The sequence below is a fragment of the Plectropomus leopardus genome, chromosome 11 (assembly GCF_026936395.1).
Source record: "Plectropomus leopardus strain MGB_pleo_1.0 chromosome 11, ASM2693639v1, whole genome shotgun sequence".
NCBI classification, from domain to species: domain Eukaryota; kingdom Metazoa; phylum Chordata; class Actinopteri; order Perciformes; family Serranidae; genus Plectropomus; species Plectropomus leopardus.
In genome coordinates this window covers 34,005,094-34,028,713 of record NC_142186.1, presented here as the reverse complement: position 1 = coordinate 34,028,713, position 23,620 = coordinate 34,005,094, and the positions used below count along the sequence as shown (strand labels likewise).

The following is a 23,620-nucleotide window of genomic DNA, read 5'->3' as shown; positions in this document are numbered from 1 at the left end:
GCCTTGTCCGGCCATTTTTTTGACATTCTAAATCATGAGGTTTTTGGCCTTTTTTGTCCTTTATTCACACTTTGTGTGCTATAACGCGTCTCTACAAGCTATTCTAGGTCGTTTTCAGCCATTTTTAGGAGCGGTCAAAATTTGACTTTTTTCGCCATACTATACTATTGCCTTGTCCGGCCATTTTTTTGACATGCTAAATTATGAGGTTTTTGGCCTTTTTTGTCCTTTATTCCAACTTTGTGCGCAATGACGCGTCTCTACAAGCTATTCTAGGTTGTTTTCAGCCATTTTTAGGAGCGGTCAAAATTTGACTTTTTCGCCATACTATACTATTGCCTTGTCCGGCCATTTTTTTGACATTCTAAATCATGAGGTTTTTGGCCTTTTTGTCCTTTATTCACACTTTGTGCGCTATAACGCTGCGTCTCTACAAGCTATTCTAGGTCATTTTCAGCCATTTTTAGGAGCGGTCAAAATTTGACTTTTTAGCCATACTATACTATTGCCTTGTCCGGCCATTTTTTTGACATTCTAAATTATGAGGTTTTTGGCCTTTTTTGTCCTTTATTCCCACTTTGTGCGCAATGACGCGTCTCTACAAGCTATTCTAGGTCGTTTTCAGCCATTTTTAGGAGCGGTCAAAATTTGACTTTTTTCGCCATACTATACTATTGCCTTGTCCGGCCATTTTTTTGACATTCTAAATCATGAGGTTTTTGGCCTTTTTTGTCCTTTTTTCTCACTTTGTGTTCTATAACGTCTCTACAAGCTATTCTAGGTCGTTTTCAGCCATTTTAGGAGCGGTCAAAATTTGACTTTTTTCGCCATACTATACTATTGCCTTGTCCGGCCATTTTTTTGACATTCTAAATTATGAGGTTTTTGGCCTTTTTTGTCCTTTGTTCCAACTTTGTGCTATGACGCTGCCTCTACAAGCTATTCTAGGTCGTTTTCAGCCATTTTTAGGAGCGGTCAAAATTTGACTTTTTTAGCCATACTATACTATTGCCTTGTCCGCCATTTTGTTTGACATTCTAAATTATGAGGTTTTTGGCCTTTTTGTCCTTTATTCACACTTTGTGCGCAATGACGCGTCTCTACAAGCTATTCTAGGTCATTTTCAGCCATTTTTAGGAGCGGTCAAAATTTGACTTTTTTCGCCATACTATACTATTGCCTTGTCCGGCCATTTTTTTGACATTCTAAATCATGAGGTTTTTGGCCTTTTTTGTCCTTTATTCACACTTTGTGCGCTATAACGCGTCTCTACAAGCTATTCTAGGTTGTTTTCAGCCATTTTTAGGAGCGGTCAAAATTTGACTTTTTTCGCCATACTATACTATTGCCTTGTCCGGCCATTTTTTCAACATGCTAAATCATGAGGTTTTTGGCCTTTTTTGTCCTTTATTCACACTTTGTGTGCTATAACGCGTCTCTACAAGCTATTCTAGGTCGTTTTCAGCCATTTTTAGGAGCGGTCAAAATTTGACTTTTTTAGCCATACTATACTATTGCCTTGTCCGGCCATTTTTTTTACATGCTAAATTATGAGGTTTTTGGCCTTTTGTCCTTTATTCCAACTTTGTGCGCAATGACGTCTCTACAAGCTATTCTAGGTCGTTTTCAGCCATTTTAGGAGCGGTCAAAATTTGACTTTTTTCGCCATACTATACTATTGCCTTGTCCGCCATTTTTTTGACATTCTAAATCATGAGGTTTTTGGCCTTTTTTGTCCTTTATTCACACTTTGTGCGCTATAACGCGTCTCTACAAGCTATTCTAGGTCATTTTCAGCCATTTTTAGGAGCGGTCAAAATTTGACTTTTTTCGCCATACTATACTATTGCCTTGTCCAGCCATTTTTTTTACATTCTAAATCATGAGGTTTTTGGCCTTTCTTGTCCTTTATTCACAGTTTGTGCGCTATAACGCGTCTCTACAAGCTATTCTAGGTCATTTTCAGCCATTTTTAGGAGTGGTCAAAATTTGACTTTTTTTGCCATACTATACTATTGCCTTGTCCGGCCATTTTGTTTGACATTCTAAATTCTGAGGTTTTTGGCCTTTTTTGTCCTTTATTCACACTTTGTGTGCTATAACGCGTCTCTACAAGCTATTCTAGGTCGTTTTCAGCCATTTTTAGGAGCGGTCAAAATTTGACTTTTTTAACATACTATACTATTGCCTTGTCCGGCCATTTTTGACATGCTAAATTATGAGGTTTTTGGCCTTTTTGTCCTTTATTCACACTTTGTGCTATAACGCGTCTCTACAAGCTATTCTAGGTCGTTTTCAGCCATTTTTAGGAGCGGTCAAAATTTGACTTTTTTAGCCATACTATACTATTGCCTTGTCCGGCCATTTTTTTGACATGCTAAATTATGAGGTTTTTGGCCTTTTTTGTCCTTTATTCCAACTTTGTGCGCAATGGCGCGTCTCTACAAGCTATTCTAGGTCATTTTCAGCCATTTTTAGGAGCGGTCAAAATTTGACTTTTTTCGCCATACTATACTATTGCCTTGTCCCGCCATTTTGTTTGACATTCTAAATTATGAGGTTTTTGTCCTTTTTTGTCCTTTATTCCCTCTTTGTACGCAATGACGCGTCTCTACAAGCTATTCTAGGTTGTTTTCAGCCATTTTTAGGAGCGGTCCAAATTTGACTTTTTTCGCCATACTATACTATTGCCTTGTCCGGCCATTTTTTTGACATGCTAAATTATGAGGTTTTTGGCCTTTGTTTGGAATTAATCCCACTTTGTGCGCAATGATGCGTCTCTACAAGCTATTCTAGGTTGTTTTCAGCCATTTTTAGGAGCGGTCAAAATTTGACTTTTTTCGCCATACTATACTATTGCCTTGTCCGGCCATTTTTTTGACATTCTAAATCATAAGGTTTTTGTCCTTTTTTGTCCTTTATACCAACTTTGTGCACAATGATGCGTCACTACAAGCTATTCTAGGTCATTTTCAACCATGTTTAGGAGCGGTCAAAATTTGACTCTTTTCGCCATACTATACTATTGCCTTTTCCCGCCATTTTTTTGACATTCTAAATTATGAGGTTGTTGGCCTTTTTTTTGTCATTAAAGTTTTTATTAACTTTTCAATGTATTACAAATGAAAAAAATAATGCTAGGAAACAAAACAAAACAAAACAAAACAAAGGTAGAGAATACTGGGATACATTGCACAGGCCAGACAAACAATTACAAACACAGGATAAAGATACATAAATAGACAGGGCATCCAATCAGCTAGATAAATTAGCAAACACAAAACACCATATGTTGTGTCTGGGATAATACAATATTATTATGATATAGTTATACAGGAGATCCTGGTAATGTTGGGGTCTGCACAGTGTCTTGGTCCGTTCTTATGTGGGCCCAAAAGCAGTCCCAGGAAGTGGTCCCATTTTCTGTATTGTCCTTTAATCTATACAGCATAGATTCGTGAGATGCTGTTTCTATCATTACATCTACCCAGTCTTTCAGGCTTGGGCTTCTGTCCGTTTTCCAGAGTCTTCAGATAATTCTGGATGCAGTCATCAAACCAACCATAACGACGGAAAAGGCATTCTTTGAGGCATTCTGCACTTGAGTTTTATCACCCGGAAGACAAAGATCTGGGGTCAGGGGGATTGTTGACCCGAACCAGCTACTCAAAACTTGAACAACTTTACTCCAAAAAGGTGCCACCAGAGAACACTCCCAGATACAGTGAAGGAAAGTTCCAACCTCTGTTTTACACTCTAACAAAAGTTGTCCTTTAACAGTTTCATTCTATAAAGTCTCGATGGGGTGTGGTAGTACCTGTGCAAGATCTTATAGAACTCCCAATCATTTTATAAAATTGGGAGGCTGTGTGGCATCCCCGCGGCATGTCAAGATAGTCCAAAATGCAGTTTTCTGCAACTCCCCCCAACTTACATTTAGAGGTTATACAGCTTTTTATTTGTAGGTATTTCCAAAAATTAACCTTGCCCTCCAATTTAAATTTTTGGATTAAGTCTTGGAATGATATAAACACTCCATCTTTATACAAGTCTCCTATCGTAAGTATGCCACTTGAATGCCACCGCCTCCAGTACACAGGTGCTTTCCCAATACAAATACTGGGATTGTTCCATAAGGAGGTATAGAGCTGTACATATTGTGGTATATTCAGGATGCGGTGTGCTTCCATCCAAACCTCTCTAGAGTGATTAAGAACTGGATTTGTTGAACCAACTTTCTGAGTTATTCTCTCTTTTGGAGTAAAGGGTAAAGATAATTCAGTCTCAATAGTCAACCAATCTACCGCTTTTCCATCCTGCTTCCAGTATTTAACTATTTTGACCATCTCAAATGACAAACTGTATAATCTTGGGTCCGGTAGTCCCATACCTCCTTTCTCTCTGGGAGCACATAGTTTGCTTAACTTAATTCTGCCGTTTTTGGCCTTTTTTGTCCTTTATTCACAGTTTGTGCGCTATAACGCGTCTCTACAAGCTATTCAGCCAATTTTTTGACATTCTAAATTATGAGGTTTTTGACTTTTTCTAGCTTTTATTCCTACTTTGTGCGCTATAACGCGTCTCTACAAGCTATTCTAGGTCGTTTTCAGCCATTTTTAGGAGCGGTCAAAATTTGACTTTTTTCGCCATACTATACTATTGCCTTGTCCCGCCATTTTTTCAACATGCTAAATTATGATGTTTTTGGCCTTTTTTGGCTTTTATTTCAACTTTGTGCACTATAACGCGTCTCTACAAGCTATTCTAGGTCTTTTTCAGCCATTTTTAGGAGCGGTCAAAATTTGACTTTTTTCGCCATACTATACTATTGCCTTTTCTCGCCATTTTTTCAACATGCTAAATCATAAGGTTTTTGGCCTTTTTTGTCCTTTATTCCCACTTTGTGCGCAATGACGCGTCTCTACAAGCTATTCTAGGTCTTTTTCAGCCATTTTTAGGAGTGGTCAAAATTTGACTTTTTTCGCCATACTATACTATTGCCTTTTCCCGCCATTTTTTCGACATGCTAAATTATGACGTTTTTGGCCTTTTTTGGCTTTCATTCCAACTTTGTGCACTATAACGCATCTCTACAAGCTATTCTAGGTCTTTTTCAGCCATTTTTAGGAGTGGTCAAAATTTGACTTTTTTCGCCATACTATACTATTGCCTTGTCCCGCCATTTTTTCGACATGCTAAATTATGACGTTTTTGGCCTTTTTTGGCTTTTATTCCAACTTTGTGCACTATAACGCGTCTCTACAAGCTATTCTAGGTCTTTTTCAGCCATTTTTAGGAGCGGTCAAAATTTGACTTTTTTCGCCATACTATACTATTGCCTTTTCTCGCCATTTTTTCAACATGCTAAATCATGAGGTTTTTGGCCTTTTTTGTCCTTTATTCCCACTTTGTGCGCAATGACGCGTCTCTACAAGCTATTCTAGGTCATTTTCAGCCATTTTTAGGAGCGGTCAAAATTTGACTTTTTTCGCCATACTATACTATTGCCTTGTCCCGCCATTTTTTTGACATTCTAAATCAAGAGGTTTTTGTCCTTTTTGTCCTTTGTTCCAACTTTGTGCAATGACGCTGCGTCTCTACAAGCTATTCTAGGTCGTTTTCAGCCATTTTTAGGAGCGGTCAAAATTTGACTTTTTTCGCCATACTATACTATTGCCTTGTCCCGCCATTTTGTTTGACATTCTAAATCATGAGGTTTTTGGCCTTTTTTGTCCTTTATTCACAGTTTGTGCGCTATAACGCGTCTCTACAAGCGATTCTAGGTCGTTTTCAGCCATTTTTAGGAGCGGTCAAAATTTGACTTTTTTCGCCATACTATACTATTGCCTTTTCTCGCCATTTTTTCAACATGCTAAATCATAAGGTTTTTGGCCTTTTTTGTCCTTTATTCCCACTTTGTGCGCAATGACGCGTCTCTACAAGCTATTCTAGGTCTTTTTCAGCCATTTTTAGGAGTGGTCAAAATTTGACTTTTTTCGCCATACTATACTATTGCCTTTTCCCGCCATTTTTTCGACATGCTAAATTATGACGTTTTTGGCCTTTTTTGGCTTTCATTCCAACTTTGTGCACTATAACGCATCTCTACAAGCTATTCTAGGTCTTTTTCAGCCATTTTTAGGAGTGGTCAAAATTTGACTTTTTTCGCCATACTATACTATTGCCTTGTCCCGCCATTTTTTCGACATGCTAAATTATGACGTTTTTGGCCTTTTTTGGCTTTTATTCCAACTTTGTTCTCTATTACGCTGCGTCTCTACAAGCTATTCTAGGTCTTTTTCAGCCATTTTTAGGAGCGGTCAAAATTTGACTTTTTTCGCCATACTATACTATTGCCTTTTCTCGCCATTTTTTCAACATGCTAAATCATGAGGTTTTTGGCCTTTTTTGTCCTTTATTCCCACTTTGTGCGCAATGACGCGTCTCTACAAGCTATTCTAGGTCATTTTCAGCCATTTTTAGGAGCGGTCAAAATTTGACTTTTTTCGCCATACTATACTATTGCCTTGTCCCGCCATTTTGTTTGACATTCTAAATTATGAGGTTTTTGGCCTTTTTTGTCCTTTAATCACACTTTGTGCGCTATAACGCGTCTCTACAAGCTATTCTAGGTCTTTTTCAGCCATTTTTAGGAGCGGTCAAAATTTGACTTTTTTCGCCATACTATACTATTGCCTTGTCCCGCCATTTTGTTTGACATTCTAAATCCTGAGGTTTTTGGCCTTTTTTGTCCTTTGTTCCAACTTTGTGCGCAATGACGCGTCTCTACAAGCTATTCTAGGTCGTTTTCAGCCATTTTTAGGAGCGGTCAAAATTTGACTTTTTTCGCCATACTATACTATTGCCTTTTCCCGCCATTTTTTCGACATGCTAAATTATGACGTTTTTGGCCTTTTTTGGCTTTTATTCCAACTTTGTGCACTATAACGCGTCTCTACAAGCTATTCTAGGTCTTTTTCAGCCATTTTTAGGAGCGGTCAAAATTTGACTTTTTTCGCCATACTATACTATTGCCTTTTCTCGCCATTTTTTCAACATGCTAAATCATGAGGTTTTTGGCCTTTTTTGTCCTTTATTCCCACTTTGTGCGCAATGACGCGTCTCTACAAGCTATTCTAGGTCTTTTTCAGCCATTTTTAGGAGTGGTCAAAATTTGACTTTTTTCGCCATACTATACTATTGCCTTGTCCAGCCAATTTTTTGACATTCTAAATTATGAGGTTTTTGACTTTTTCTAGCTTTTATTCCTACTTTGTGCGCTATAACGCGTCTCTACAAGCTATTCTAGGTCGCTTTCAGCCATTTTTAGGAGTGGTCAAAATGTGACTTTTTTCGCCATACTATACTATTGCCTTGTCCCGCCATTTTGTTTGACATTCTAAATCATGAGGTTTTTGGCCTTTTTTGTCCTTTGTTCCAACTTTGTGCGCAATGACGCGTCTCTACAAGCTATTCTAGGTCGTTTTCAGCCATTTTTAGGAGCGGTCAAAATTTGACTTTTTTCGCCATACTATACTATTGCCTTTTCCCGCCATTTTTTCGACATGCTAAATTATGACGTTTTTGGCCTTTTTTGGCTTTTATTCCAACTTTGTGCACTATAACGCGTCTCTACAAGCTATTCTAGGTCTTTTTCAGCCATTTTTAGGAGCGGTCAAAATTTGACTTTTTTCGCCATACTATACTATTGCCTTTTCTCGCCATTTTTTCAACATGCTAAATCATAAGGTTTTTGGCCTTTTTTGTCCTTTATTCCCACTTTGTGCGCAATGACGCGTCTCTACAAGCTATTCTAGGTCTTTTTCAGCCATTTTTAGGAGTGGTCAAAATTTGACTTTTTTCGCCATACTATACTATTGCCTTTTCCCGCCATTTTTTCGACATGCTAAATTATGACGTTTTTGGCCTTTTTTGGCTTTCATTCCAACTTTGTGCACTATAACGCATCTCTACAAGCTATTCTAGGTCTTTTTCAGCCATTTTTAGGAGTGGTCAAAATTTGACTTTTTTCGCCATACTATACTATTGCCTTGTCCCGCCATTTTTTCGACATGCTAAATTATGACGTTTTTGGCCTTTTTTGGCTTTTATTCCAACTTTGTGCACTATAACGCGTCTCTACAAGCTATTCTAGGTCTTTTTCAGCCATTTTTAGGAGCGGTCAAAATTTGACTTTTTTCGCCATACTATACTATTGCCTTTTCTCGCCATTTTTTCAACATGCTAAATCATGAGGTTTTTGGCCTTTTTTGTCCTTTATTCCCACTTTGTGCACTATAATGGCGTCTCTACAAGCTATTCTAGGTCATTTTCAGCCATTTTAGGAGCGGTCAAAATTTGACTTTTTTCGCCATACTATACTATTGCCTTGTCCCGCCATTTTGTTTGACATTCTAAATTATGAGGTTTTTGGCCTTTTTTGTCCTTTAATCACACTTTGTGCGCTATAACGCGTCTCTACAAGCTATTCTAGGTCTTTTTCAGCCATTTTTAGGAGCGGTCAAAATTTGACTTTTTTCGCCATACTATACTATTGCCTTGTCCGGCCATTTTTTTGACATTCTAAATCAAGAGGTTTTTGTCCTTTTTTGTCCTTTGTTCCAACTTTGTGCGCAATGACGCGTCTCTACAAGCTATTCTAGGTCGTTTTCAGCCATTTTTAGGAGCGGTCAAAATTTGACTTTTTTCGCCATACTATACTATTGCCTTGTCCCGCCATTTTGTTTGACATTCTAAATCATGAGGTTTTTGGCCTTTTTTGTCCTTTATTCACAGTTTGTGCGCTATAACGTCTCTACAAGCGATTCTAGGTCGTTTTCAGCCATTTTAGGAGCGGTCAAAATTTGACTTTTTTCGCCATACTATACTATTGCCTTTTCTCGCCATTTTTTCAACATGCTAAATCATAAGGTTTTTGGCCTTTTTTTTCCTTTATTCCCACTTTGTGCGCAATGACGCGTCTCTACAAGCTATTCTAGGTCTTTTTCAGCCATTTTAGGAGGGGTCAAAATTTGACTTTTTTCGCCATACTATACTATTGCCTTTTCCCGCCATTTTTTCGACATGCTAAATTATGACGTTTTTGGCCTTTTTTGGCTTTCATTCCAACTTTGTGCACTATAACGCATCTCTACAAGCTATTCTAGGTCTTTTTCAGCCATTTTTAGGAGTGGTCAAAATTTGACTTTTTTCGCCATACTATACTATTGCCTTTTCCCGCCATTTTTTCGACATGCTAAATTATGACGTTTTTGGCCTTTTTTGGCTTTTATTCCAACTTTGTGCACTATAACGCGTCTCTACAAGCTATTCTAGGTCTTTTTCAGCCATTTTTAGGAGCGGTCAAAATTTGACTTTTTTCGCCATACTATACTATTGCCTTTTCTCGCCATTTTTTCAACATGCTAAATCATGAGGTTTTTGGCCTTTTTTGTCCTTTATTCCCACTTTGTGCGCAATGACGCGTCTCTACAAGCTATTCTAGGTCTTTTTCAGCCATTTTTAGGAGTGGTCAAAATTTGACTTTTTTCGCCATACTATACTATTGCCTTTTCCCGCCATTTTTTCGACATGCTAAATTATGACGTTTTTGGCCTTTTTTGGCTTTCATTCCAACTTTGTGCACTATAACGCGTCTCTACAAGCTATTCTAGGTCTTTTTCAGCCATTTTTAGGAGTGGTCAAAATTTGACTTTTTTCGCCATACTATACTATTGCCTTTTCCCGCCATTTTTTCGACATGCTAAATTATGACGTTTTTGGCCTTTTTTGGCTTTCATTCCAACTTTGTGCACTATAACGCGTCTCTACAAGCTATTCTAGGTCTTTTTCAGCCATTTTTAGGAGCGGTCAAAATTTGACTTTTTTCGCCATACTATACTATTGCCTTGTCCAGCCAATTTTTTGACATTCTAAATTATGAGGTTTTTGACTTTTTCTAGCTTTTATTCCTACTTTGTGCGCTATAACGCGTCTCTACAAGCTATTCTAGGTCGTTTTCAGCCATTTTTAGGAGTGGTCAAAATGTGACTTTTTTCGCCATACTATACTATTGCCTTTTCCCGCCATTTTTTCGACATGCTAAATTATGACGTTTTTGGCCTTTTTTGGCTTTTATTCCAACTTTGTGCGCTATAACGCGTCTCTACAAGCTATTCTAGGTCTTTTTCAGCCATTTTTAGGAGCGGTCAAAATTTGACTTTTTTCGCCATACTATACTATTGCCTTGTCCCGCCATTTTTTCAACATGCTAAATTATGATGTTTTTGGCCTTTTTTGGCTTTTATTTCAACTTTGTGCACTATAACGCGTCTCTACAAGCTATTCTAGGTCTTTTTCAGCCATTTTTAGGAGCGGTCAAAATTTGACTTTTTTCGCCATACTATACTATTGCCTTTTCTCGCCATTTTTTCAACATGCTAAATCATAAGGTTTTTGGCCTTTTTTGTCCTTTATTCCCACTTTGTGCGCAATGACGCGTCTCTACAAGCTATTCTAGGTCTTTTTCAGCCATTTTTAGGAGTGGTCAAAATTTGACTTTTTTCGCCATACTATACTATTGCCTTTTCCCGCCATTTTTTCGACATGCCAAATTATGACGTTTTTGGCCTTTTTTGGCTTTCATTCCAACTTTGTGCACTATAACGCATCTCTACAAGCTATTCTAGGTCTTTTTCAGCCATTTTTAGGAGTGGTCAAAATTTGACTTTTTTCGCCATACTATACTATTGCCTTGTCCCGCCATTTTTTCGACATGCTAAATTATGATCGCTTTTGGCCTTTTTGGCTTTTATTCCAACTTTGTGCACTATAACGCGTCTCTACAAGCTATTCTAGGTCTTTTTCAGCCATTTTTAGGAGCGGTCAAAATTTGACTTTTTTCGCCATACTATACTATTGCCTTTTCTCGCCATTTTTTCAACATGCTAAATCATGAGGTTTTTGACCTTTTTTGTCCTTTATTCCCACTTTGTGCGCAATGACGCGTCTCTACAAGCTATTCTAGGTCTTTTTCAGCCATTTTTAGGAGTGGTCAAAATTTGACTTTTTTCGCCATACTATACTATTGCCTTTTCCCGCCATTTTTTCAACATGCTAAATTATGACGTTTTTGGCCTTTTTTGGCTTTCATTCCAACTTTGTGCACTATAACGCGTCTCTACAAGCTATTCTAGGTCTTTTTCAGCCATTTTTAGGAGTGGTCAAAATTTGACTTTTTTCGCCATACTATACTATTGCCTTTTCCCGCCATTTTTTCGACATGCTAAATTATGACGTTTTTGGCCTTTTTTTGCTTTCATTCCAACTTTGTGCACTATAACGCTGCCTCTACAAGCTATTCTAGGTCTTTTTCAGCCATTTTTAGGAGCGGTCAAAATTTGACTTTTTTCGCCATACTATACTATTGCCTTGTCCGGCCATTTTTTTGACATTCTAAATTATGAGGTTTTTGGCCTTTTTTGTCCTTTATTCCAACTTTGTGCGCAATGACACGTCTCTACAAGCTATTCTAGGTCGTTTTCAGCCATTTTTAGGAGCGGTCAAAATTTGACTTTTTTCGCCATACTATACTATTGCCTTGTCCGGCCGTTTTTTTGACATTCTAAATCTTGAGGTTTTTGGCCTTTTTTGTCCTTTATTCCAACTTTGTGCGCAATGACACGTCTCTACAAGCTATTCTAGGTCTTTTTCAGCCATTTTTAGGAGCGGTCAAAATTTGACTTTTTTCGCCATACTATACTATTGCCTTTTCCCGCCATTTTTTCGACATGCTAAATTATGACGTTTTTGGCCTTTTTTAGCTTTTCTTCCAACTTTGTGCGCTATAACGCGTCTCTGCAAGCTATTCTAGGTCTTTTTCAGCCATTTTTAGGAGTGGTCAAAATTTGACTTTTTTCGCCATACTATACTATTGCCTTTTCTCGCCATTTTTTCAACATGCTAAATCATGAGGTTTTTGGCCTTTTTTGTCCTTTATTCCTACTTTTTGCGCAATGCCGCGTCTCTACAGGCTATTCTAGGTCTTTTTCAGCCATTTTAGGAGTGGTCAAAATTTGACTTTTTTCGCCATACTATACTATTGCCTTTTCCCGCCATTTTTTCAACATGCTAAATTATGACGTTTTTGGCCTTTTTTGGCTTTCATTCCAACTTTGTGCACTATAACGCGTCTCTACAAGCTATTCTAGGTCTTTTTCAGCCATTTTTAGGAGTGGTCAAAATTTGACTTTTTTCGCCATACTATACTATTGCCTTGTCCCGCCATTTTTTCAACATGCTAAATTATGACGTTTTTGGCCTTTTTTGGCTTTTATTCCAACTTTGTGCGCTTATAACGCTGCGTCTCTACAAGCTATTCTAGGTCTTTTTCAGCCATTTTTAGGAGTGGTCAAAATTTGACTTTTTTCGCCATACTATACTATTGCCTTTTCCCGCCATTTTTTCGACATGCTAAATTATGACGTTTTTGGCCTTTTTTGGCTTTTATTCCAACTTTGTGCACTATAACACGTCTCTACAAGCTATTCTAGGTCTTTTTCAGCCATTTTTAGGAGCGGTCAAAATTTGACTTTTTTCGCCATACTATACTATTGCCTTTTCCCGCCATTTTTTCGACATGCTAAATTATGACGTTTTTGGCCTTTTTTGGCTTTCATTCCAACTTTGTGCACTATAACGCGTCTCTACAAGCTATTCTAGGTCTTTTTCAGCCATTTTTAGGAGCGGTCAAAATTTGACTTTTTTTCGCCTTATACTCTACTCTTGCCTTGTCCCGCCATTTTTTCAACATGCTAAATTATGATGTTTTTGGCCTTTTTTGGCTTTTATTTCAACTTTGTGCACTATAACGTCTCTACAAGCTATTATAGGTCTTTTTCAGCCATTTTTAGGAGCGGTCAAAATTTGACTTTTTTTCGCCATACTATACTATTGCCTTTTCTCGCCATTTTTTCAACATGCTAAATCATAAGGTTTTGGCCTTTTTTGTCCTTTATTCCCACTTTGTGCGCAATGACGCTGCCTCTACAAGCTATTCTAGGTCTTTTTCAGCCATTTTAGGAGTGGTCAAATTTGACTTTTTTCGCCATACTATACTATTGCCTTTTCCGCCATTTTTTCGACATGCTAAATTATGAGGTTTTTGGCCTTTTTTTTTTTCATTCCTACGTTGTGCACTATAACGCGTCTCTACAAGCTATTCTAGGTCTTTTTCAGCCATTTTTAGGAGTGGTCAAAATTTGACTTTTTTCGCCATACTATACTATTGCCTTTTCCCGCCATTTTTTCGACATGCTAAATTATGACGTTTTTGGCCTTTTTTGGCTTTCATTCCAACTTTGTGCACTATAACGCGTCTCTACAAGCTATTCTAGGTCTTTTTCAGCCATTTTTAGGAGCGGTCAAAATTTGACTTTTTTCGCCATACTATACTATTGCCTTGTCCAGCCAATTTTTTGACATTCTAAATTATGAGGTTTTTGACTTTTTCTAGCTTTTATTCCTACTTTGTGCGCTATAACGCGTCTCTACAAGCTATTCTAGGTCGTTTTCAGCCATTTTTAGGAGTGGTCAAAATGTGACTTTTTTCGCCATACTATACTATTGCCTTTTCTCGCCATTTTTTCAACATGCTAAATCATGAGGTTTTTGGCCTTTTTTGGCTTTTATTCCAACTTTGTGCGCAATGACGCGTCTCTACAAGCTATTCTAGGTCTTTTTCAGCCATTTTTAGGAGTGGTCAAAATTTGACTTTTTTCGCCATACTATACTATTGCCTTTTCCCGCCATTTTTTCGACATGCTAAATTATGACGTTTTTGGCCTTTTTTGGCTTTTATTCACACTTTGTGCACTATAACGCGTCTCTACAAGCTATTCTAGGTCTTTTTCAGCCATTTTTAGGAGTGGTCAAAATTTGACTTTTTTCGCCATACTATACTATTGCCTTTTCCCGCCATTTTTTCGACATGCTAAATTATGACGTTTTTGGCCTTTTTTGGCTTTCATTCCAACTTTGTGCACTATAACGCGTCTCTACAAGCTATTCTAGGTCTTTTTCAGCCATTTTTAGGAGTGGTCAAAATTTGACTTTTTTCGCCATACTATACTATTGCCTTGTCCCGCCATTTTTTCAACATGCTAAATTATGACGTTTTTGGCCTTTTTTGGCTTTCATTCCAACTTTGTGCACTATAATGCGTCTCTACAAGCTATTCTAGGTCTTTTTCAGCCATTTTTAGGAGCGGTCAAAATTTGACTTTTTTCGCCATACTATGCTATTGCCTTGTCCAGCCAATTTTTTGACATTCTAAATCATGAGGTTTTTGGCCTTTTTTGTCCTTTATTCACAGTTTGTGCGCTATGACGCGTCTCTACAAGCTATTCTAGGTCGTTTTCAGCCATTTTTAGGAGCGGTCAAAATTTGACTTTTTTCGCCATACTATACTATTGCCTTGTCCGGCCATTTTTTTGACATTCTAAATCATGAGGTTTTTGGCCTTTTTTGTCCTTTATTCACAGTTTGTGCGCTATGACGCGTCTCTACAAGCTATTCTAGGTCGTTTTCAGCCATTTTTAGGAGCGGTCAAAATTTGACTTTTTTCGCCATACTATACTATTGCCTTGTCCGGCCATTTTTTTGACATTCTAAATCAAGAGGTTTTTGTCCTTTTTTGTCCTTTGTTCCAACTTTGTGCGCAATGACGCGTCTCTACAAGCTATTCTAGGTCGTTTTCAGCCATTTTTAGGAGCGGTCAAAATTTGACTTTTTTCGCCATACTATACTATTGCCTTGTCCCGCCATTTTGTTTGACATTCTAAATCATGAGGTTTTTGGCCTTTTTTGTCCTTTATTCACAGTTTGTGCGCTATAACGCGTCTCTACAAGCGATTCTAGGTCGTTTTCAGCCATTTTTAGGAGCGGTCAAAATTTGACTTTTTTCGCCATACTATACTATTGCCTTTTCTCGCCATTTTTTCAACATGCTAAATCATAAGGTTTTTGGCCTTTTTTGGCTTTTATTTCAACTTTGTGCACTATAACGCGTCTCTACAAGCTATTCTAGGTCTTTTTCAGCCATTTTTAGGAGCGGTCAAAATTTGACTTTTTTCGCCATACTATACTATTGCCTTTTCTCGCCATTTTTTCAACATGCTAAATCATAAGGTTTTTGTCCTTTTTTGTCCTTTATTCCCACTTTGTGCGCAATGACGCGTCTCTACAAGCTATTCTAGGTCTTTTTCAGCCATTTTTAGGAGTGGTCAAAATTTGACTTTTTTCGCCATACTATACTATTGCCTTTTCCCGCCATTTTTTCGACACGCTAAATCATGAGGTTTTTGGCCTTTTTTGGCTTTCATTCCAACTGTGTGCACTATAACGCGTCTCTACAAGCTATTCTAGGTCTTTTTCAGCCATTTTTAGGAGTGGTCAAAATTTGACTTTTTTCGCCATACTATACTATTGCCTTGTCCGGCCATTTTTTTGACATTCTAAATCATGAGGTTTTTGGCCTTTTTTGTCCTTTATTCCAACTTTGTGCGCAATGACACGTCTCTACAAGCCATTCTAGGTCTTTTTCAGCCATTTTTAGGAGTGGTCAAAATTTGACTTTTTTCGCCATACTATACTATTGCCTTTTCCTGCCTTTTTTTTGACATGCTAAATTATAAGGTTTTTGGCCCTTTTTTTGGCTTTTATTTCAACTTTGTGCACTATAACGCGTCTCTACAAGCTATTCTAGGTCATTTTCAGCCATTTTTAGGAGCGGTCAAAATTTGACTTTTTTCGCCATACTATACTATTGCCTTTTCCTGCCTTTTTTTTGACATTCTAAATTATGAGGTTTTTGGCCTCTTTTGTCCTTAATTCCAACTTTGTGCGCAATGACGCGTCTCTACAACGTATTCTAGGTCATTTTCAGCCATTTTTAGAAGCGGTCAAAATTTGACTTTTTTCGCCATACTACACTATTGCCTTTTCCCGCCATTTTTTCAACATGCTATATTATGAGGTTTTTGGCCTTTTTTTTGCTTTTATTCCAACTTTTTGCACTATAACGCATCTCTACAAGCTATTCTAGGTCTTTTTCAGCCATTTTTAGGATCGCTCAAAATTTGACTTTTTTCGCCATACTATACTATTGCCTTGTCCAGCCAATTTTTGTGACATTCTAAATTATGAGGTTTTTGGACATTTTTGTCCTTTATTCCCACTTTGTGCGCAATGACGTCTCTCTACAAGCTATCCTACGTCGTTTTCAGCCATTTTTAGGAGCGGTCAAAATTTGACTTTTTTTCGCCATACTATACTATTGCCTTTTCCCGCCTTTTTTTGACATGCTAAATTATAAGGTTTTTGGCCTTTTTTTTGGCTTTTATTTCAACTTTGTGCAATATAAAGTGTCTCTACAAGCTATTCTAGGTTGTTTTCAGCCATTTTTAGGAGCGGTCAAAATTTGACTTTTTTCGCTATACTATACTATTGCCTTGTCCAGCCAATTTTTTTACATGCTAAATTATGAGGTTTTTGGCCTTTTTTGTCCTTTATTCACACTTTGTGCGCAATGACGCGTCTCTACAAGCTATTCTAGGTTGTTTTCAGCCATTTTTAGGAGTGGTCAAAATTTGACTTTTTTCGCCATACTATACTATTGCCTTTTTTCCGCCATTTTTTCGACATGCTAAATTATGACTTTTTTGGCCTTTTTTGGCCTTTATTTCAACTTTGTGCACTATAACGCGTCTCTACAAGCTATTCTAGGTCGTTTTCAGCCATTTTTAGGAGCGGTCAAAATTTGACTTTTTTCGCCATACTATACTATTGCTTTTTCCTGCCATTTTTTGACATGCTAAATTATGAGATTTTTGGCCTTTTTGTCCTTTCTTTCAACTTTGTGCACTATAACGCTGCCTCTACAAGCTATTCTAGGTCATTTTCAGCCATTTTTAGGAGCGGTCAAAATTTGACTTTTTTCGCCATACTATACTATTGCTTTTTCCTGCCATTTTTTTGACGTGCTAAATTATGAGATTCTCGGCCTTTTTTGTCCTTTATTTCAACTTTGTGCGCAATGACGCGTCTCTACAAGCTATTCTAGGTCATTTTCAGCCATTTTTAGGAGCGGTCAAAATTTGACTTTTTTCGCCATACTATACTATTGCTTTTTCCCGCCATTTTTTCACCATGCTATATTATGAGGTTTTTGGCCTTTTTTTTCGCTTTTATTCCAACTTTTTGCACTATAACGCATCTCTACAAGCTATTCTAGGTCTTCTTCAGCCATTTTTAGGATCGGTCAAAATTTGACTTTTTTCGCCATACTATACTATTCCCTCGTCCAGCCAATTTTTGTGACATTCTAAATTATGAGGTTTTTGGACATTTTTGTCCTTTATTCCCACTTTGTGCGCAATGACGCGTCTCTACAAGCTATCCTACGTCGTTTTCAGCCATTTTTAGGAGCGGTCAAAATTTGACTTTTTTTCGCCATACTATACTATTGCCTTTTCCCGCCTTTTTTTGACATGCTAAATTATAAGGTTTTTGGCCTTTTTTTTGGCTTTTATTTCAACTTTGTGCAATATAAAGTGTCTCTACAAGCTATTCTAGGTTGTTTTCAGCCATTTTTAGGAGCGGTCAAAATTTGACTTTTTTCGCTATACTATACTATTGCCTTGTCCAGCCAATTTTTTTACATGCTAAATTATGAGGTTTTTGGCCTTTTTTGTCCTTTATTCACACTTTGTGCGCAATGACGCGTCTCTACAAGCTATTCTAGGTTGTTTTCAGCCATTTTTAGGAGTGGTCAAAATTTGACTTTTTTCGCCATACTATACTATTGCCTTTTTTCCGCCATTTTTTCGACATGCTAAATTATGACTTTTTTGGCCTTTTTTGTCCTTTATTTCAACTTTGTGCACTATAACGCGTCTCTACAAGCTATTCTAGGTCGTTTTCAGCCATTTTTAGGAGCGGTCAAAATTTGACTTTTTTCGCCATACTATACTATTGCTTTTTCCTGCCATTTTTTTGACGTGCTAAATTATGAGATTCTCGGCCTTTTTTGTCCTTTATTTCAACTTTGTGCGCAATGACGCGTCTCTACAAGCTATTCTAGGTCATTTTCAGCCATTTTTAGGAGCGGTCAAAATTTGACTTTTTTCGCCATACTATACTATTGCCTTTTCCCGCCATTTTTTCAACATGCTATATTATGAGGTTTTTGGCCTTTTTTTTCGCTTTTATTCCAACTTTTTGCACTATAACGCATCTCTACAAGCTATTCTAGGTCTTCTTCAGCCATTTTTAGGATCGGTCAAAATTTGACTTTTTTCGCCATACTATACTATTCCCTCGTCCAGCCAATTTTTGTGACATTCTAAATTATGAGGTTTTTGGACTTTTTTGTCCTTTATACCCACTTTGTGCGCTATGATGCGTCTCTACAAGCTATTCTAGGTCTTTTTCAGCCATTTTTAGGAGCGGTCAAAATTTGACTTTTTTCGCCATACTATACTATTGCCTTGTCCGGCCATTTTTTTGACATGCTAAATTATGAGGTTTTTGGGCTTTTTTTGGCTTTTATTCCAACTTTGTGCACTATAACGCGTCTCAACAAGCTATTCTAGTTCTTTTTCAGCCATTTTTAGGAGCGGTCAAAATTTGACTTTTTTCGCCATACTATACTATTGCCTTTTCCCGCCATTTTTTCGACATGTTAAAATATGAGGTTTTTGGCCTTTGTTGTCCTTTATTTCAACTTTGTGCGCAATGATGCGTCTCTACAAGCTATTCTAGGTCCTTTTAAATCATTTTTAGGAGCGATCAAAATTTGACTTTTTTCGCCATACTATACTATTGCCTTGTCCAGCCAATTTTTGACATTCTAAATCATGAGGTTTTTGACTTTTTTTTAGCTTTTATTCCAACTTTGTGCGCAATGACGCGTCTCTACAAGCTATTCTAGGTCGTTTTCTGCCATTTTTAGGAGCGGTCAAAATTTGACTTTTTTCACCATGCTATACTATTGCCTTTTCCCGCCATTTTTTGGACATGCTAAATTATGAGGTTTTGGGCTTTTTTTTGGCTTTTATTCCTACTTTGTGCACTATAACCCGTCTCTACAAGCTATTCTAGGTCGTTTTCAGCCATTTTTAGGAGCGGTCAAAATTTGACTTTTTTCGCCATACTATACTATTGCCTTTTCCCGCCATTTTTTGGACATGCTAAATTATGAGGTTTTTGGCTTTTTTTCAGCTTTTATTCCTACTTTGTGCGCTATAACACGTCTCTACAAGCTATTCTAGGTCGTTTTCAGCCATTTTTAGGAGCGGTCAAAATTTGACTTTTTTCACCATACTATACTATTGCCTTGTCCAGCCAATTTTTGTGACATTCTAAATTATGAGGTTTTTGGACATTTTTGTCCTTTATTCCCACTTTGTGCGCAATGACGTCTCTCTACAAGCTATCCTACGTCGTTTTCAGCCATTTTTAGGAGCGGTCAAAATTTGACTTTTTTTCGCCATACTATACTATTGCCTTTTCCCGCCTTTTTTTGACATGCTAAATTATAAGGTTTTTGGCCTTTTTTTTGGCTTTTATTTCAACTTTGTGCAATATAAAGTGTCTCTACAAGCTATTCTAGGTTGTTTTCAGCCATTTTTAGGAGCGGTCAAAATTTGACTTTTTTCGCTATACTATACTATTGCCTTGTCCAGCCAATTTTTTTACATGCTAAATTATGAGGTTTTTGGCCTTTTTTGTCCTTTATTCACACTTTGTGCGCAATGACGCGTCTCTACAAGCTATTCTAGGTTGTTTTCAGCCATTTTTAGGAGTGGTCAAAATTTGACTTTTTTCGCCATACTATACTATTGCCTTTTTTCCGCCATTTTTTCGACATGCTAAATTATGACTTTTTTGGCCTTTTTTGTCCTTTATTTCAACTTTGTGCACTATAACGCGTCTCTACAAGCTATTCTAGGTCGTTTTCAGCCATTTTTAGGAGCGGTCAAAATTTGACTTTTTTCGCCATACTATACTATTGCTTTTTCCTGCCATTTTTTTGACGTGCTAAATTATGAGATTCTCGGCCTTTTTTGTCCTTTATTTCAACTTTGTGCGCAATGACGCGTCTCTACAAGCTATTCTAGGTCATTTTCAGCCATTTTTAGGAGCGGTCAAAATTTGACTTTTTTCGCCATACTATACTATTGCCTTTTCCCGCCATTTTTTCAACATGCTATATTATGAGGTTTTTGGCCTTTTTTTTCGCTTTTATTCCAACTTTTTGCACTATAACGCATCTCTACAAGCTATTCTAGGTCTTCTTCAGCCATTTTTAGGATCGGTCAAAATTTGACTTTTTTCGCCATACTATACTATTCCCTCGTCCAGCCAATTTTTGTGACATTCTAAATTATGAGGTTTTTGGCTTTTTTTGGCTTTTATTCCCACTTTGTGCGCTATCACGCGTCTGTACAAGCTATTCTAGGTCGTTTTAAGCCATTCTTAGGATTGCTCAAAATGTGACTTTTTTCGCCATACTATACTGTTGCCTTTTCCCTCCATTCTTTTGACATGCTAAATTATGAGGTTTTTGGCCTTTTTTGGCTTTTATTCCTACTTTGTGCACTATAACGCGTCTCTACAAGCTATTCTAGGTTGTTTTCAGCCATTTTTAGGAGCGGTCAAAATTTGACTTTTTTCGCCATACTAAACTATTGCCTTGTCCAGCCATTTTTTGACATGCTAAATTATGAGGGTTTTGGCCTTTTTTGTCCTTTATTCACACTTTGTGCGCAATGACGCGTCTCTACAAGCTATTCTAGGTTGTTTTCAGCCATTTTTAGGAGCGGTCAAAATTTGACTTTTTTCGCCACACTATACTATTGCCTTGTCCAGCCATTTTTTTGAAGTTCTAAATTATGAGGTTTTTGGCCTTTTTTGTCCTTTATTTCAACTTTGTGCGCAATGACGCGTGTCTACGAGCTATTCTAGGTCACTTTCAGCCATTTTTAGGAGCGGTCAAAATTTGACTTTTTTCGCCATACTATACTATTGCCTTGTCCGGCCATTTTTTTTTACATGCTAAATTATGAGGTTTTTGGCCTTTTTTGGCTTTTATTCCTACTTTGTGCGCTGTAACACATCTCAACAAGCTATTCTAGGTTATGTTCAGCCATTTTTAGGAGCGGTCAAAATTTGACTTTTTTCGCCATACTATACTATTGCCTTTTCCCGCCATTTTTTTTTTTTGACATTCTAAATTATGAGGTTTTTGGCCTTTTTTGTCCTTTATTCCAACTTTGTGCGCAATGATGCGTCTCTACAAGCTATTCTAGGTTGTTTTCAGCCATTTATAGGAACGGTCAAAATTTGACTTTTTTCGCCATACTATACTTTTTTCACAGTATATTTTGTTGTCCAAAATAGCATAAAAAGTCATAGTATACTAGTACTTTCGCCCGTAATGCTGACGTCCCTAACCATAAAAAAAAAAAATAAACAATGAACCATTGACTGACCTCCTGTGCTGCAGGTGACCGTGCAGAAGGTGCAGAGGGCGATCTGGACAACGCGCCAGCCTCCAATAACAACACCAGCTCCACTTCCAGCACCAAGAGAAGCTTCAGCCTGGAGGCACGCTTCAGCTTTCTGAACCTGCGTCGCCCTCGCACCGACAACATCAAAAACACGGACAGCAGTTCCCAGAAGGGCGAGGCTGGGCAGACTGTGGTCTTGGTCAAAGGAGTCTGAGGACAAATAGAAGAGAAATTGTTGGAGACATTCAGACTGCCATTAACTGTTTATAAGCTACCTGTCACAACTGCACTCCATTTAGAAACTTCACGGTCTATGAGACTTTGAATGTCATAGTTGGTGTATGTAAAGTTTCCTGTACATCATGGCAGCGTTGATACTATAATTTCCTTTATGAAGGACATTGCACCTTTGGACTCTCCTGCCTGAGAAATAAAAAGCACCGTAATGTTAGAAATGTGCCAGGTGATGGTTAGAAATTATTCATGTTGGTTTTTTGTTTTTTTTTCCACTAAAAGCTAAAAAAGCTTCTGTCGCAAAAGTACATTAGCTGTCTGATTATGACCTTTGACTATTATATAATTGGTATAACTGTTCATCAAAATTAAGAATTTATTACTATTAAATGACACTTCTGTAAACCATGACGAGGTGATGTTCGTACTTCAATTTAAGTCATGTGGAGATGTTCAATAAATAATGTCTTAATCTGCTCTACGCTCCTGTATTTGATATGTGTTTAGTTAAGTTAGTTAAGTTATGTAAAATGTTTCACAAGCATTTAAACCTCTGAAACCTGAGAAAATTGGTTTGAATTTTTTTTTTCAAAAACATGGAAAATGCAAAGACCAACTTGGCAAGAAACTAATAGATTTAGAAAATTAATTTTAAAAAAGCAAGGAAAAATGGCTCAAAAAGCATTCTTCTGATTATCATAGTTATATAATTTAAATCATTTAACAGAATTATGATGATATCAGATACTGAAGCACTTTTTAGGCCATTTTTGTACTTTCCCATGTTTTGTTTAGTTTTTTTTAGTTTGGTTTGCATTAATGTTTTTGTATGGTAATGTGATTTTCAGGTAATTTTCTTGTACTTTTTTACTAATTTCTTGCTAATTTTTGGGTAATTTCTTATAAAGTTGGTAATAGCTTTCTTCACATGATTTGAACAAGAAATCAAGTCAGTTTGCTCAGGTTTCAAAGAGTGAAGCACTATAGACCCTCTGATTTTTCTCCCACATAAAGATGCTTAGAGTATCATTCGGGTTTAAGCTTTTCACATCAAGTTTTCGCCACCATGATGATTTTTTGAAGAATTTAAATCATATATAAAAGGAATGCGACTTGGTGTTTTGTTGAAAAACAATTAACATAAAGGTAGAATAAAAATTGTGAATTTAAATAAAATAAGACATAAGATTAAAAACATATAGAAGAAATTTAAAAAACTGTGTGTGATTACATATTTACCCTCAAATTGGGCAAATTGAAATTGCAAATATAAATTAAAGCTGCAAGGAGCAATGAAACCCCCTCATCTGTCAGGGTCCTGGTAAACTCCAGCTAAAGCAGTCATTCATTTCACTCAGTATCAGTGACGTCTGTCGAAAACTCGACTGATATATGAGTCAGGCTGATATTTGTTAATTTCGACAGATGCAGCTTCCGAAACTGGTTTTACCTGTTTCGGGACAATTTCACCTATTTATCTGCAGAAACAATATTTCACTCAACTTTTTGTGCCTTACTTTGTTCTGCAATATCACAATCACTGTCTAAACTGTATGAATCTACAGCCAAATAATATTTTATGGCATAAATAAAATAAAATATCGGCTCATATCTGTCTACGCTGCTGATATAAGGGTCAAAGGATGTTGAAACAGAAAATTCAGTATCGGCAGTGACGTCTGTCGAAAACTCGACTGATATATGAGTTAGACCGATATTTCTTGATTTCGACAGACCCATTTGTCGATACTGGTTTTACCTGTTTTGGGACAACTTCACCTGATTTATCTGCCAAAATGATATATCATTCAACTTTA

General features: G+C 37.2%; 1 protein-coding gene across 1 annotated transcript in view; it reads left to right on the top strand.

The window, feature by feature from the left end:
• sh3bp5b (SH3-domain binding protein 5b (BTK-associated)) overlaps positions 1-22,280 on the top strand; it is a 74,242-nt gene extending 51,962 nt beyond the window's left edge. The window contains exon 9 of the mRNA XM_088084685.1: positions 21,566-22,280. Within this exon, the coding sequence (XP_087940811.1) occupies positions 21,566-21,783 (218 nt within the window). The 3' untranslated portion in view covers positions 21,784-22,280. The remainder of the gene's footprint in view (positions 1-21,565) is intronic.
• The last annotated feature ends 1,340 nt before the right edge of the window (positions 22,281-23,620 follow it).